Source organism: Triturus cristatus, chromosome 9 (genome assembly GCF_964204655.1).
Source record: "Triturus cristatus chromosome 9, aTriCri1.1, whole genome shotgun sequence".
Taxonomy (NCBI): Eukaryota; Metazoa; Chordata; class Amphibia; order Caudata; family Salamandridae; genus Triturus; species Triturus cristatus.
The window spans coordinates 596,665,038-596,679,952 of record NC_140592.1 but is presented as its reverse complement, the minus strand read 5'-3'; the positions used below and the strand labels follow the sequence as shown (position 1 = coordinate 596,679,952).

The window sequence follows — 14,915 nt, the reverse complement described above, 5'->3', positions numbered from 1 at the left end:
CTGAATTGACATGCTTAAGCTTTTCAATCGCCACTGGTGTTGTGCATGCAATGGCACCTAGCCTCAAAGCTTACATCATATTTTAATTATTAACAGGATCCCAGGAGGAATTCTGAACTAGTTACAAGGCTATACCGCTTGGGGGACAGCTGTACGTGCTGCTGCAGTTGCATTCCTGTCAGAATGAGGATGGATGACTAATTGCTGTTACTATTGTGTGCATGACAATTCATATTAGTGTATTCATTATTTTGCTTGATATAGTTTTTGTGTCTTCAACCTAGGGAATATTTAAAAACAGGTTAGGTTTTCTATTTCCAGTCTGATCTATTGCTAGATACAATGAACACAGTTGACAGTTTACTCGTACACCCCTTTTTGGGCTTGACACATGCTGATAAACTGCAAGTGAAAACATTAGGAGCTGATAAACCTGAAATTAAAATTGAGCAGTCTGCAAAAGATAGGGGACAGGGTTATACACGTCGGTTTACCAGAACATGGTATGATAGGATAGAGTGGCTTACTGGTAGCGCTTCTAAAAATGCTTTATTCTGTTTCCCTTGCTTACTTTTTGGAGGTGAAGTTGCCTGGACAAAAACAGGAGTTACTGACCTAAAGCATCTGGCTGAAAAAATAAAAAAACATGATTCCTGTAAATCTCATTTGACAAATATGTTGAAATTATCTCTTTTCGGAAAATCGGACATTGTACAGCAATTGAACGAAGCATACCGTGTGGGAGTAAGAAAACATAATGCAGAAGTGGATAAAAACCGATACATTTTATCAAAATTGATTGACTGTATTCGTTTTTGTGGTGCCTTTGAATTGGCATTACGGGGCCATGATGAAACTAAAGAGTCTCTAAATCCTGGCGTGTTCGGGGGCCTTGTTGATTTTGTCTCCAGCATTGACAGTGCTATGGAAACACATTTAAGAACAGCCACAGTGTTTAAAGGCACGTCTAAAACTATTCAGAATGAATTGCTGGACTGTATGCTGGAAGTGATAAGAGAATATATTACACAGCAGTTGAGAAGCACTGATTATGTAGCTATCCAAGCTGACGATACAACTGATGTCTCTACTAAGACACAGTCAGTTCTAGTCTTCCGCTACATTGATGGAAATTGCAAGGTAGCTGAACGATTTTATTGTTTCACACATCTAAAAGACTCATCTGCAGAAACAATTGCCTCAGCCATTCTTAATGAATTAAACATTGTTTTCCCTGAACAATGTGCTAAAGGAAAACTAATTGCTCAAAGCTACGATGGGGCCTGCGTCATGCGTGGTGCAACAGGTGGGGTGCAAAAGAAAATCAGGGATGTTTACCCAAATGCACATTATATTCATTGCCATGCCCACCAACTTAACCTAATTATGGAACAGGCTTCCTCCAAAATATCTAGAGTTAAAATTTTCTTTTCAGAGATTGGAGGTATAACAGCATTTTTTGCACGTTCCCCGAAAAGGACTGAAATTCTTGAACAAATAGTTTCAAGAAGACTTCCAAGAGGGTCTGCAACTCGCTGGAACTTCAATATTCGAGCAATATTGATAATTTATGAATACAGAGACGATCTTCTTGAATGCATGTCAACCATTGCAAACAGTGGTGATTTTGAGTCAAATACTATATGTGAAGCTAAGGGATTTAGTAGAACATTAGATGATAGAGAGTTTATATTCTTTCTGTTTCTTTTTCACCGTATAATGCCCCAGGTAGACATTTTATATAATCAATTGCAAAAGCGAGACATTGACACTGTATATGTCCAGAAAGCTACTACAGACTTTGTGACAAGCATCACCAAAGTACGGGAATCCATTGACAGTTTGGATTCTACACTGCCACAAGAATGTACATTTGTAAACCGAAGACTGCAAATAAATACTTTGACCCAAGAAGCAAAAGAAGTCTGTGACATTATTGTGGTCCATGCCAGAGAGCGCTTTGCATTCACAAAGCATCTTGTAAGTGCAACACTATTGCGAAGTGACCTTTTTGAAAGACATGACAAATCTTTCCCAGCTGAGGCACTCGCAGAAACGATAGAAGCCTATCCTATGTTAGACAAGGCTAGATTGCGTACAGAACTTTCGGTCCTGTATGGAAGACGTGACTTCCGTCAAACTACTGGTGGTGCCATGGCTTTATTTAGCTTTTTGTGTGAAAACAACTTAGAGAAATCTTTTTCTGAGACCATAAAGCTTTTAAGAGTTGTCATTACTACACCCATGACAACAGCAGAGTCTGAGAGATGTTTTTCCACACTAAAGAGGGTAAAAACGTTTTTGCGAAACACTATGACTCAAGCTAGACTTAATGCATTGGCTATGCTGTCAATGGAAAAGGAGCTAATAAAGGAAATACCAGAATTCAACAAAAGAACAATTGAAAAGTTTGTTCATATTAAAGATCGACGAGCAAACTTTCTATATAAATAGAAAATATTAATCTGATGTGTAATCATAGTTTCAGGTGTTTATAGCTCGGTTTGTTTTGTTTGATAACATTAGGAAGTACTGTTGGACATGTACTCATTCCATTTAATATTCATAAAACTCCTGTACAGTTGATATGTGTTTATATATGTGTGTTTATGTATCTGTGAATTTATAGATATTTGTTTTCATATTTTATTATTTTTAAAAATATTTTTGTTGTTAGTGTCTAAAAATATGTTGGTTTTGAGGGTATATGTCTTTATATGTACAACATTTAGTTATTTTCGTAATTTATTTTTATTTAACTGTTTTCTACTGTACTAACAGGGACAAGAACCCTTCTACCTGTGATTGACATGCAAAGTATTTAAATATTATTATTATTTTTTTAATTGTTTAAAAATATCATATTGGTTTTGAAAGTTCTTAAAATGTACATTTATTTATTTTCATAATTTCTTTTAATTCAATTTTTTCTGCTGTGCTGGCTGAAGAGCACAAGGACCTGAGTGTGGCATGCAAAGAATTTATATAGTATTATTTAAAATAATTGTGTTTGTGTTTACAAATATCATATTGGTTTTGAAGGGATATTTCTTAAAATATACATTTATTTATTTTCATATTTTATTTTTATGTAGCCATTTTCTACTGTACTGACAGGCACAAGGGACTGAGAGTGGCATGCAAAGTATTTAAAAATAAAGTAAAACGTTTTTACCAAGCCTGCTTATACATATAAAGTTTGTGTTGTTTCTTTCTAAAATAAATTAAAGATTGTTGATGGATATTTCTTATATTTTAAGCAATGCATATTACACTCATTTCATAACTCATTTTTATTTAGTGGTTTTCTAAAATACTGATGGACCCAAGGGCCTCAGAGCGCTATATGAACTATTTTAAGTACAATATTTACTTCATTTTGCAAAATTGCCTCGCTCAAAAATGCAAAGCTTTTGCTGACTTCCTAAGAATTAAATGTTTGTTTCGAATGGATATTTCTTATACTTGTAGCTATTTAATGTCATGAAGATTACTGGGCAATCAACATTGAATAGCTGATGCAGAAAAGGAAGTGGCCAGCCTTCATTTTGGGTAGGATCAAAATTACAAGTGTGTTTCTTTGCGGATGTTTATGCACCTATGTTAGGTGTTTTCTATTGGAATGGGTAGAGACAAAGCGGTTTTGCTTAGTACCCCTAGCCATCTTCAGAAGTCAGACTTGCTTGGCAACACAGAAATTCTCTGAAATTATGTATGAGTTTTCTTTTATGAATGCCTAGAAGAACTGATTTTTCAGTCCATTTATCACATAAATAGTGCTGAAAATTGCACCAAAAAATGCCAATTTTTTAAAAATTTCTTCACGGGGGGAGAACCCCCCCGAACCCCCCTTATTGCCGTCGGGCTCGCTCCCGTACGTTCATGCCTTTTGAAATACGCCCCACCAGTATAAAATTCCACCAGCCGCCACTGCTATACTGTGGAGAATAGTTGATTTGGGTCTTTTGTCTTCCTTTACATTTGGGATTGGAAAATATTTTTTCTTACCTGTGTTCTCCCTTTGTTTTCAATTGTTTCAATTGTTTTTTACTGTAATTTGTACTGTCTGCTTATTGCACAACAAGCTCAATGTCAAACACTGATTTTATTGGTTTGTAACTGTCTTACAATTTTTATTATGTGATGTTTTTAATAAAATAGAGTATTTTGTACATACAACAATGTGTGACTAAGGTTCAGAATTTAGTGTCTTGTTCTGGTGATTGATTAAGTCTGATACTTGTTTGTGAGGTTATTTGTACATGTGCCGAAAAGAGGCATATTTCTTTTGACTACTGTCATTTGGTACTCTACCCCCTTTTTGTGGCATATAGCCCCTCTCTTTTATTTTACGCGTGATTACAAAAAAAGTGCAGGGAAAATATATTTATGCAGCTTTAGGGAAGAGAGTAGCAACATCCATGAATTGAAGAGGCTTTGAAATTATAAGGAGTCAGCAGGAGAACTGAGCAACTGGTTGATGGGCATATGGCAATGAAAAACAGTAGAAGGTCAATCCTATATATAATCGTGATGAAGCTATCAGATTAACTGGGTACGTTTATTGCTTGACGTTCTATGAGATGCTTTTGAGGACAATATTCACATGGTAACTTGTGGGGTTTTTAGAGTGTCTGAGTTGGTAGGTGAGTAGGCTTCAGGGGTTGTAGTTGTGTCTGAGAGAGCTATGTGCATGTAGCTCATGTTTGATATTTGATATTTGATATTTGTGGGGTATTTATAGAGCGCGACGTTCGCTCCGAAGGGAGCATCTTGGCGCTAATGAGTGAGAGAAAGCTGGTCCAGGAGGGGTTTAGATAGGAGGAAATTAGATGGAAGCCTTAGAGTGTTCTTCCGGGAGTTTGAAAATCCATGTTTTCAGGAGTTTTCTGAAGGGTTTTTCCTGGGTTTGATGTCTGAGGGTATTGGGTAGTTTATTCCAAGCTTTGGTAGCAAGGAAGCTAAGGGTTTTTGCGCCTTTCGTTTTCAGGTTGTATTTAGGAAGAATGATAAGATTGTCATTGCTTGAACGAAGGTGACGGCTGGGCAAATAGTGGGGAAAGCGTCTTGTGAGGTATTTGGGGCCTGTTTTATTGTATGCACGAAAAGCCAAGATCAGGATTTTGAAAAGAATCCTTTTGTGGAGGGGGAGCCAATGAAGCGAACGGAGAGCTGCAGAAATAGAGGACCTGCGGGGGAGACCTAGGACTAGACGGGCGGCTGTGTGAAGTACGCTCTGCAGTTTAAGGATGGTGCTCTTCTTAGCTCCTGCGAGCAAGCCGTTGCAGTAATCCAGTCGCGAGATTATGAGTGCGACTGTCACCGTCTTTCTGGCATCGATGGGGAGAAGGGCGAAAAATTTCCTCAGGGATCTAATAGTTCCAAAGCATTTGCCAGCGACGATTCTGGCATGCTGATCAAAGGAAAGTTCGGAGTCAAAGATTACACCGAGATTCCTAGCTGACGACACCGTCTGGGGGGGAGCAGCAGAGTCGTCAGGCCACCAAAGTGCTGGACAGAAAGTATTATTGGTGCCGATCGGGAGGATCTCCGTTTTACTTGAGTTACATTTCAAGTGGTTATTTGTCATCCAGGAGAATACTTCGGTCAAGCAGAGTTTCAGGTTGCGTTCAGCTTTGGTAGATAGCTTGTCCAGGGGTACAATGAGTTGTGTATCATCGGCATACGAGGTGACAGGTATGCCGAATGATTCTATCAGATTAAGGAGAGGAATGAGATATATATTGAAGAGGAGAGGGCTTAGGATAGATCCCTGTGGGACACCCGAAAGGACGAGTTTGTCTTTGGAGTGGAAAGGACCAAGAGTGATGGATTGGGAACGGTCGGACAGGAAAGACGTAATCCAGGAAAGGGCGGAGTCGGAGATACCAATGTCCCTGAGTCTACCGATGAGGATGGTGTGGGAGACGGTGTCAAACGCCGCAGTGAGGTCGAGTAGGATTAGAATGGAATTTTTTCTCTGGTCTTGTAGAGTTTTTATGGTGTCCGAGAGTTCGATGAGAGCAGTTTCTGTCGAGTGTTTCGAGCGGAAACCTGATTGTTGAGGGTGAAGAAGGTTGTGATCATCCAAATAGCGTTTTAGCTCGCAGTGTACCAGGTGTTCCGTAATTTTTCCCAAAGCCGGGAGTAACGAAATGGGGCGGAGATTGGTAAGTTCCGTCGGGGGTTTGTTGGCCTTCTTCATAAGGGGCTTAACAATGCCCTTTTTCCAGTGGCTAGGTACAGTCCCTGACCTGAGCGAGGAGTTGATCAAGTGGTTAATGATAGGGTTAACCTCATCAATTAATTGGTGAAGAATCTTGGGGGGGCAGGGGTCTGAGGGGGCGCCAGATCTGCAGGCCAGGATCGCTTTTTTCGACTGCTCCAGAGTGATAAATGGAAAGCAACTGAGCGTGCAGTCTGGGGGGGCCAATGAAGGGGGCGCTGTAGAGATGGTGGGGGGAGGGAAAGTGCTTTGGATAGAGGTAATTTTTTCCTCGAAATAGTCAGAGATTTGATCACAGAGCTTCTGGGAGGGGGGGATTTCAGGCTGGAGTGCTTTAGGATGCGTAAATGATTTGACAATCGTGAACAGGGCCTTCTGTTTTTGGCCTGCATTGTTTATAGCATTGACGTAATAGTTTTTTTTTAGCAAGTTTGATTTTTGAAAGGTAGTTTTTCCTAATCGCGATGTAGGAGGTGCGGTTAATGACTTCATAGGTCGTCCGCCATTTTCTTTCTGCCTTTTTGCATAGCAGATGCGCATTTGTAAGATCTGGAGTGAACCAGGGGGCATTGATTTTGGTTTTGCCTCGGGAGGTGCGGGGGCGCGAGGGCGGGATTCTGAATTTGATTTCTTGGGTGATCCAGTTGTGAAAAAGATCAACGTCAGTCTCGACGTTGCCGGAAAGGATGGGGGCTTGAGTTTGCATTGTAGGGTTGAGGGTGATGTTGTCCTGGATCTTTTTCCAATTAATGTAATTGTCACGGTTTGAAACAGTTTTGTTGCGCCTGGATAAGTTTTCTCTTGGAATGTGAAATGGGATCAGGAAGTGGTCAGACCAGATCTGAGGTAAGGGGGGTAGGGTGATCAGAAGGGGGGAATTTGTGCAGACACCATCGAGGGTATGACCAAGGGAATGGGTGGGTGAGGAAACGAGTTGCCTAAAGTTGAACATCTCGAGAGTTTGTGTGAAGTTAATGGTGTGAGTGTCTGTTTTCGATTCTAAATGAAGGTTAAAATCGCCGAGGAGGGTGAAGAAAGGGTATCTAAGTGAGAATAGGCCTAAAGAGTCGTACAGTGAGTCAAGAAACTCAGAAGCGTTCCCAGGTGGGCGATAAATAAGTCCACCTGAGAATGAGGTGTGCTCACTCAGTTTAATAGAGAAACCTAGTCCTTCGGTCTTTTTTAGAGGCTCTAGGCTGAAAGTGTGACAAGGAAAGGAGTCTTTAATGATGATTGCCACACCTCCGCCTCGGCCCTTGGCTCTGTCAGCCCTGAAAAGGGAGTAGCCCGGGGGGAGAGCAACAGCAATATCAGGGTTGCTGTCTGTTGTTAGCCATGTCTCGGTAATCATGAGGCAGTCGACGTCGGACTCCAAGATCAGATCGTGTAGATCTTGGTTATGCCTGCACATAGAACGTGCATTGATCAGACCACCTTTAAAAAGAGGTAAAGAAGCCAGTGGAGTGTAGGCCGCAGGGGCAGCAGAGTAGAGTTTAGTGGACCATTGGCAGAATTTGCAACTGACTGGGCCTAATATAGACGTTGGGTCAAATGAAGCAGGACAGTGCTTGGGGACTTGTAGCTGGCGGAGGTCGTTGGGGTGATAGGAGATGCGAGAGGTATGTTGGGCAGAGTGTCCTGCGCCTGTCGCGGTCTTGTCGCGGACGGGCGCAGACGGGCTTGCCTTAGGCGCGCCTTCGGCGCGCAGACGGCGCTCCCGCTGCGCTCGTCCGCTGCGCGTCCTCTGTACACACATTTATGTTGGAAGGCGGGGGCGTGGCCTGCAAAGGGGGGCGGAGCCTGCGCGCACGCCGGAGGCTATGGCGGCTGCAGGTAAATTAGCAAGAAGGGCGCGATACAGCCCAAGTGAACAACTAAGCGCTACGTTGTGCTTAGATTACATGCAGTCTTAAAGTGACATCCGACGAAGAAAAACAATGTAGGTTAAAAATACAATTTGGATTAAAAGTACAGCAGAGTACCACCAGTGCCCGGCTTCCGCCTCAGGCCTGGGACCAGTTTATCACGTTGCCGCTGTTTAACAGCGGTTTAAGTAGACGAGGATAAGGGGGCGTGGCCTGCAAAGGGGGGCGGAGCCTGCGCGCACGCCGGAGGCTATGGCGGCTGCAGGTAAATTAGCAAGAAGGGCGCGATACAGCCCAAGTGAACAACTAAGCGCTACGTTGTGCTTAGATTACATGCAGTCTTAAAGTGACATCCGACGAAGAAAAACAATGTAGGTTAAAAATACAATTTGGATTAAAAGTACAGCAGAGTACCACCAGTGCCCGGCTTCCGCCTCAGGCCTGGGACCAGTTTATCATGTTTGATTAGTAAGGTTGATAATGGGCCCGAGAAGGATGGTCTTTTCAGGAACAGGAGGTAATAGGGTGTTTTTGCCAGTCACGCTGGTAAAGGATTTCTTGATTGTGCAGGTGGAGCAAGACCTCAGCGTGGATGGTTGGGTTTATGGCCAACAGCAACTACTAATGGATAGTGGTCATGAGACATGGCCCGGGTAAACTTGTAAACAACTGAATGATGGGGTGCTAGGGGCTGGGCTACCAAGATGGCCGCACAGTACTGAGGCTCCATCTGCCAGGGAAAACTATTCAACATTATCCTGTGCCTAATGGTGTGAATTCACTGCAAAAATTAAGCTGAAGTGGCGGAGGGGACGATGCATTGGAGGAAGTGCTTATTTGAAAGACAGGAGCTGGCACGGCAGAAATACACGCTGCAAGGAGACGCAGACTGAGCGTGGCTGGGTGGAGAAGACGCGCGGGTCCAAGGGCGGAAGAAAATCGCGGGCGTAGAAGAAGACTACCCACTGAGCTGAGGTACACGTAGGAGAAGAGAAAATAGATGGCTACAACACTGTAAAGCTGCTGACACAGCACGACAGAAAACCCATCACACCAAGTAAGGCACAGCAGCTGCATTGCGGGGAAGGGGGAGGAGGCGATCCCGCAATATGAGACGCGAAGCTGAGAGTGTTGGCGGTGGGCAAACCGCTCTCCCCTACCTATTGCTAATCTGTGCTGCAGGTGCGACTCACAGTCCGTCGGCTCGGGGGAAGCATAGCGTGCTGAGAGGCACCGACGCAGACAGTTCAGAGTCATTAGTAAATGACCTCACTACAAGCGCCCATCATTAGCTGCAGGAACATGCACGGTCCAAGTGTGAAAACGACATAACAGCCTGACAGAGGAAAGGAAAGCCCACCATTATACACTCACGCAGAGCAGCGTTAGAGAAAGGCAGCCCTTCTCCCATCGGAGTGTTGGACTGTAGGGTTGCAACCAGGACTATATAATTGCAAGTCATTCACAGCGCGAAGGAAAGTCCCACGGATCGATGCAGCCGGGGAGCCAACACTGAAAATAAACTAGAGGGTATAAAGCAATATAGGAAAACAATCGCCTGCCATTTTGCTTTAACAGGCAATGATAGCCTGCGCCTGGGGAAGCTGCTAAACTGCAACCCTAAAAGAAGACACAGCGTTACAGTAGGGGCGAGACGCAAGTAGCAGCAGTCCCACAACATTGAGAATTAGCAGAGGTGCTATCCCCCTAAAAAACATACTGCACACGCCTCAAATAAGTGAAATCAGTCAATGTGACAGGTGAGCAACGTGAAAATTACAGAAGAGAAGAACACGCCAGACCTGCGGGGAAAGCACCAGTCTGGCTGTCTGTGTAACTAAGCGCAAGGGGTGAAGCACATATACCACTCCTAAACACTCACTGCTGCTGTATCAAAGTCGACGGTATAGCTGAGTTAAGGCTAACTGTGCTCAGGCAGAGCAAAGCCGGAACTAGGTGTCAAACTACTGAGGTAGACCACACATAATACATGATGGGCAAAAAAGATGGAAAACAAGCCAAGTGGCCATTTGAGGCTCACAAGACGACGAGGGGTCAGGCACAAGACTCAGAGCTGGAAGTGGGGACCAACTGGCACACATATCTGATGCGATCGAACTGAAAGCACTGCTACTCACAATGAAAAATAGCCTCTCGTCTATTGAAGGAAAAATGGACATGATGTGCAACAGAATTGACCTCCTAATACAAAGGCTGGAAAAACAAGATGGGCGACTAGGGGAAGCGGAACACACAATATCAACGCTGGAAGCTAATCAAGCACAAGCAGCTGGACAAATCACGGAAATGGACAAACTTCTTAAAGTTATAGCAGCTAAAAATGAAGACCTTGACGCAAGATCAAGACGGAACAACATAAGAATTCTAGGCTTCCCGGAAATCACCAACACGGGTAAGATGGAAGAGTTTATCGAAAAAAGGATATCCACGTGTTTTGGCAGAGAGTGCTCCTCCAGTCTACTAATCATCGAGAGGGTGCATAGAACACTGGCGCTGAGGCTCCCGACGGGCTTGCCGCCAAGGCCGATTGTCGCAAGATTACTAAAATATAGAGACCCTTGACACAGCTCTGCGAAAGGCAAGAGAGAAGAAGACAGTGCTATTCAAGAACAATACTATATCCCTGTACCCGGATTTCACTCTAGCTGTCCAAGAAGCACAAAAAAGTTCCTGCCGGTCAAGATAAACCTGCAACAGGAAGGGGTGGAATATACCAATCTATACCCGGCAAAACTGTGCCTCACCTATAAAGGTAAACAAGACTTCTGCGCCACTCCACAGCAGGCGGCAAAGTTTTAAAATCAACAGTAAAGCAATCCAAGAGACTGGAACACTCGCCCCCAAGTAGTAGAGGAACATCGCCACATCACGATGACGATCACTGACCGTATGAAGACGCAGTTCTGGAAGATACGACAGGAGGCAACGTGTAACTCTCCCCCACTTCCAATAAAGAAACACTTCCTAATGTAACCACCCAACAAAGACAAATGCAAGTTTGAACGAGAAAGTAATCTGACATACAGAGCACCCTTAAGGCACTGAACTTGCACTCCTGGGTACCCTCCTGTACAGGAATAATGGTACAGGAGGCACGGCCTTTGCCCCTGGAGAACACACCCCCAAAGGAGATCCCTACACATCTCCCTGAGTGGAGAAAGTCAATGTTCTATTTTTGTTTTAGTTCCCCTCAAGTTGAGCGATTGCTGACTGCTTTGGTAGTGAGCCATATGGCCACAGAGAAAAATGGTGCATTTACGGACTCACATGCTATAATGTCAGAATGCCATGATAGTCCTATAATTCTGAGGCATTATGTATACAATAATGAGGCACACACCAGTGGTTGGATCCAGAAGCACAAAAGGCACATATGGTGTACACGTTTGTTTTGGAATGTGAAGGGAGGGAGGGTCTACTTCACGGCAAGTTAGGGATGCCGTTGTGGGAGGGGTATTGGGAAAGAGAAACAACTAGCAGTAGACGTAAAGCACAAAAAAGACATGTCAGGCATAGTATTCATTTTACACAGGCACCCACTGTCACCCCAATTAAAGAATCTACCATCAATTGATGGCTAGTGGAAGAAACGAAGAGCAGCACAATGCAAGTTTTGGTTTACTGACCTGGAATGTGAGAGGGCTGGAGGATCAGCGTAATAAGTAACACATATTAGTCTACATGGATAGACATCATATTAATATAGCAATGATTCAAGAAACCCACACAATACCCTCTAGCATGACCCAATTCGCTGCAAGGTGGGCCTCGTATCGATACTTTTCCTCATGCTCTGCGTATTCGAGAGGCACCGCAATACTCATAAAAAAAACACACCATGCGTATAAGAGGGATCGATAGTGGACCCGCAAGGGAGATACTGTATAGCCTGGGGAAGGCTAGCGGCAGAATCAATCACACTGGTGAATAGCTATGGCCCCAACATAGACGATGAGGAATGTTTTATCAAACTCTCAGCGTTAATAGTAAATAGAAGTTCTGAGCACATACTGTGGGGAGGAGATTTTAACCTAACGATCTGTCCACCTCTGGACCACTCGCACCCCTAGTCACATCACTGCTCAAATGCGCAGCGACAAATGCAACAGATTATAGTAGAACATCAGCTAGTAGACACCTGGCGACACCATCACCCCAACCAGAAGGAATGGACATTTCATTCGGCTGTACATGGGAGTTGGTCTAGGTTGGATTTATGGCTTGTCTCCAAAGAAATTGGGATTTGCAGTACCTCCACACGCCATTTAGCATGAACATACTCACACCACTCCCCAGTTCATATGCAGCTTAACCCCCCAGGCATGCTAAACAAACCCAGTATGTGATGATTGAATGCCACTTCCCTGATGGACGAGGCATTTAAACCTGAACTCGAGAAAGAAATTGAAGAATTTCTGAGAATTAATATGGACTCAGTCCAATTGCTGGCCACAGTCTGGGAAACACTGAAAGTTACAGTAAGAGGAATATGCATGGCTAGGGTGGGAAGTATCATTAGAGATATCAGGAAGGCATTGTCCCAGCTTGAGGTAAAACTAAAAGAACAAGAAAAACAAACGCACAAGACAAAGACATACTATGCCCTGGCAAGCATCAGGGAAACACTCTCTGAGTATAGCGACACGGCAGAGAGAGAATGTCTGTTTCGGGGTAAATACCACAAAGCCAGAACATTTTGTGAGAGGGAAAGACCAGGAAAAGTGCTAGCTGAGATCACACGACCCCCCCCACCCCCAAAGCCAATAGTTACATGGAGAGACACATAGGGACACTGCAGCAATAATAAACACATTCACTGCACACTACAAAGCATTGTACTCTTCTCGCACTTCCAGGCAAGCAGAAACAGGGGAATATCTTGAAAAGATAGAGTTAGCCTGACTAAGTAATGGGCACAGAGAATTTTTGGCAGCTGATATTGAGGAAGAGGAAATTAGAGCTGCTATAATGCAAATGGGGAATGGTAAAGCCCCAGGACCTGACGGTCTCTTTATCGAATTTTATAAGGCATATATCGATATTCTAGTACCATTTCTGAAGCGTATGTACGAAGAGGCAGGGCAAACAGGGGAATTGCCTCCATCAATGCGAGAAGCCCTAATAGTGTCTCTCTTGAAACCAGGCAAACCATCAGACTGCATAGATTCATACAGACCATTATCACTGATCAATTGAGACGCCAAAATCTTAGCCAAGGTCCTGGACAACTGACTCAGTTTATTGATGGAAAAACTGATCCGCCGGCCGGATCAAGTGGGATTCATGCCTGGGAGATTCACATAGCATAACCTGCATACATTGTTCTCCATGTTACATGATATAGATCAGGACGACAAAGCTGTGGCAGTCTTTTTAGATGCCATGAAAGCTTTGGATTTGTTGGAATGGGAGCATCTGTTTAAAGTAATGATATACATGGGGTTCCCTCCAGGATATTTAGCATGGGTAACATTTCTATACCAAAAGCCACAGGCCACGTTATTACTGAATGGGGAGCGTACTTCCACATTTAATATATCTAGATGTACCAGACAGGGGTGTCCTCTATTGCCCTTGTTATTTGCGATAGTAATGGAGCCCCTAGCAGCCATGCTAAGAAGGCACAACAAAACGCATGCACTAGACTACCCAACAAGGCCGGAACTGGTTTTGCTGTACACGGACGACATCACGCTATATATACGAGGCCCAGAATCAGGATTGAACAAAATAATATGCGAGGTGATTACGTTTGGAGCACATTCAGGGATCACCATAAACTGGGGAAAATTCCAGATCTTGCTGCTTATCCAAAATACTTTTCCAATCTCATTGGATTATCCCCTACAATGGTTCGACACGGAGATTCGATATTTAGCGATCAATATTGTTACAGATAAGGGAGAACTAATGAGAGCCAATTATGTGAAAGGTCTTGAGTCCATCACTAGGTGGATCTCCATGCCACTATCACTAGCCGGCCGAATTGCATTGATGAAAATGGCCATAATGCCCAATTGTTTTTTACTTATTTCTAAATATTCCGTATTCACCTGGCCGCCCTTTTTTTACAAGGCTCAAAAGTCAATTAATTATATTAGCTTGGGGAGGGAAGCAACCTCGGATTAAATTAAGCACACTCACCTTGCCCTTTGAACAGGGAGGGTTTGAAGCACCAGATCCTGAATTGTAATTTCTTAATGCACAGGCTCAGTGTGCTGTGTACTGGTTTAAACCTCTGCCGTTTATGACTCATCTAGCAGTGGAGCAGGGGTATATGGCGCCCATAGCTCTAGCATGGTTCCTGAGCACAGGGGATAAGATAACCAGGGGGGAAAAGTCCACAGTAGCATGTATCAATGTTGCCTGGTGCGCTATCGCAGAGAAATCGCAAAACCCCCATGATATACTCCCCGCTGCTCCCACTAGTGCATCAACAGGCATTACCAGTTACACAGGAAGGAATGTGCAGGCATATGCTTTTAAAATCGGTATGAATGTGTGGGGTGATATGTATGAGCAAGGGGAATTTAAGCGAGGAGACATTTTTTGGGGGGGAAACACTCCCACAATAATGGAACGCTTCCAATACATTAGACTCAGGCCAAATGTCAAAGCTGCCTCTCCAAATTTCTCAGAAGAACCTCCCACATTGATGCCATTGCATTTGCTATTACAAGGAGGGGTATCCCATGCAGTATCACGCATGTACAGATCGACTATAGGGACGGGAACACAGAACACACTAAAGGCAAAAGAAGGGTGGGAACTAGAATTAGGATACCCATTAGCAGAGGATGCTT

At 43.7% G+C, this 14,915-nt stretch overlaps 1 protein-coding gene across 1 annotated transcript; it reads left to right on the top strand.

Moving 5' to 3' along the window:
• Positions 1-675: 675 nt before the first annotated feature.
• Positions 676-5,464, top strand: LOC146798378 (zinc finger MYM-type protein 1-like). Its single transcript, XM_085627732.1, has 2 exons — positions 676-2,408; positions 5,266-5,464. Exons 1-2 carry the CDS (start codon positions 676-678, stop codon positions 5,462-5,464), a joined length of 1,932 nt encoding a protein of 643 aa, XP_085483858.1.
• The last annotated feature ends 9,451 nt before the right edge of the window (positions 5,465-14,915 follow it).

Bases quoted from the DNA above. Each gene is read 5' to 3' on its own strand.
- LOC146798378 (XM_085627732.1), top strand. From the start codon at position 676: ATGTTGAAATTATCTCTTTTCGGAAAATCGGACATTGTACAGCAATTG. The intron at 2,409-5,265 runs GTTTGTTCATAT...TGCTCTTCTTAG, and splicing joins AACAAAAGAACAATTGAAAA to CTCCTGCGAGCAAGCCGTTG.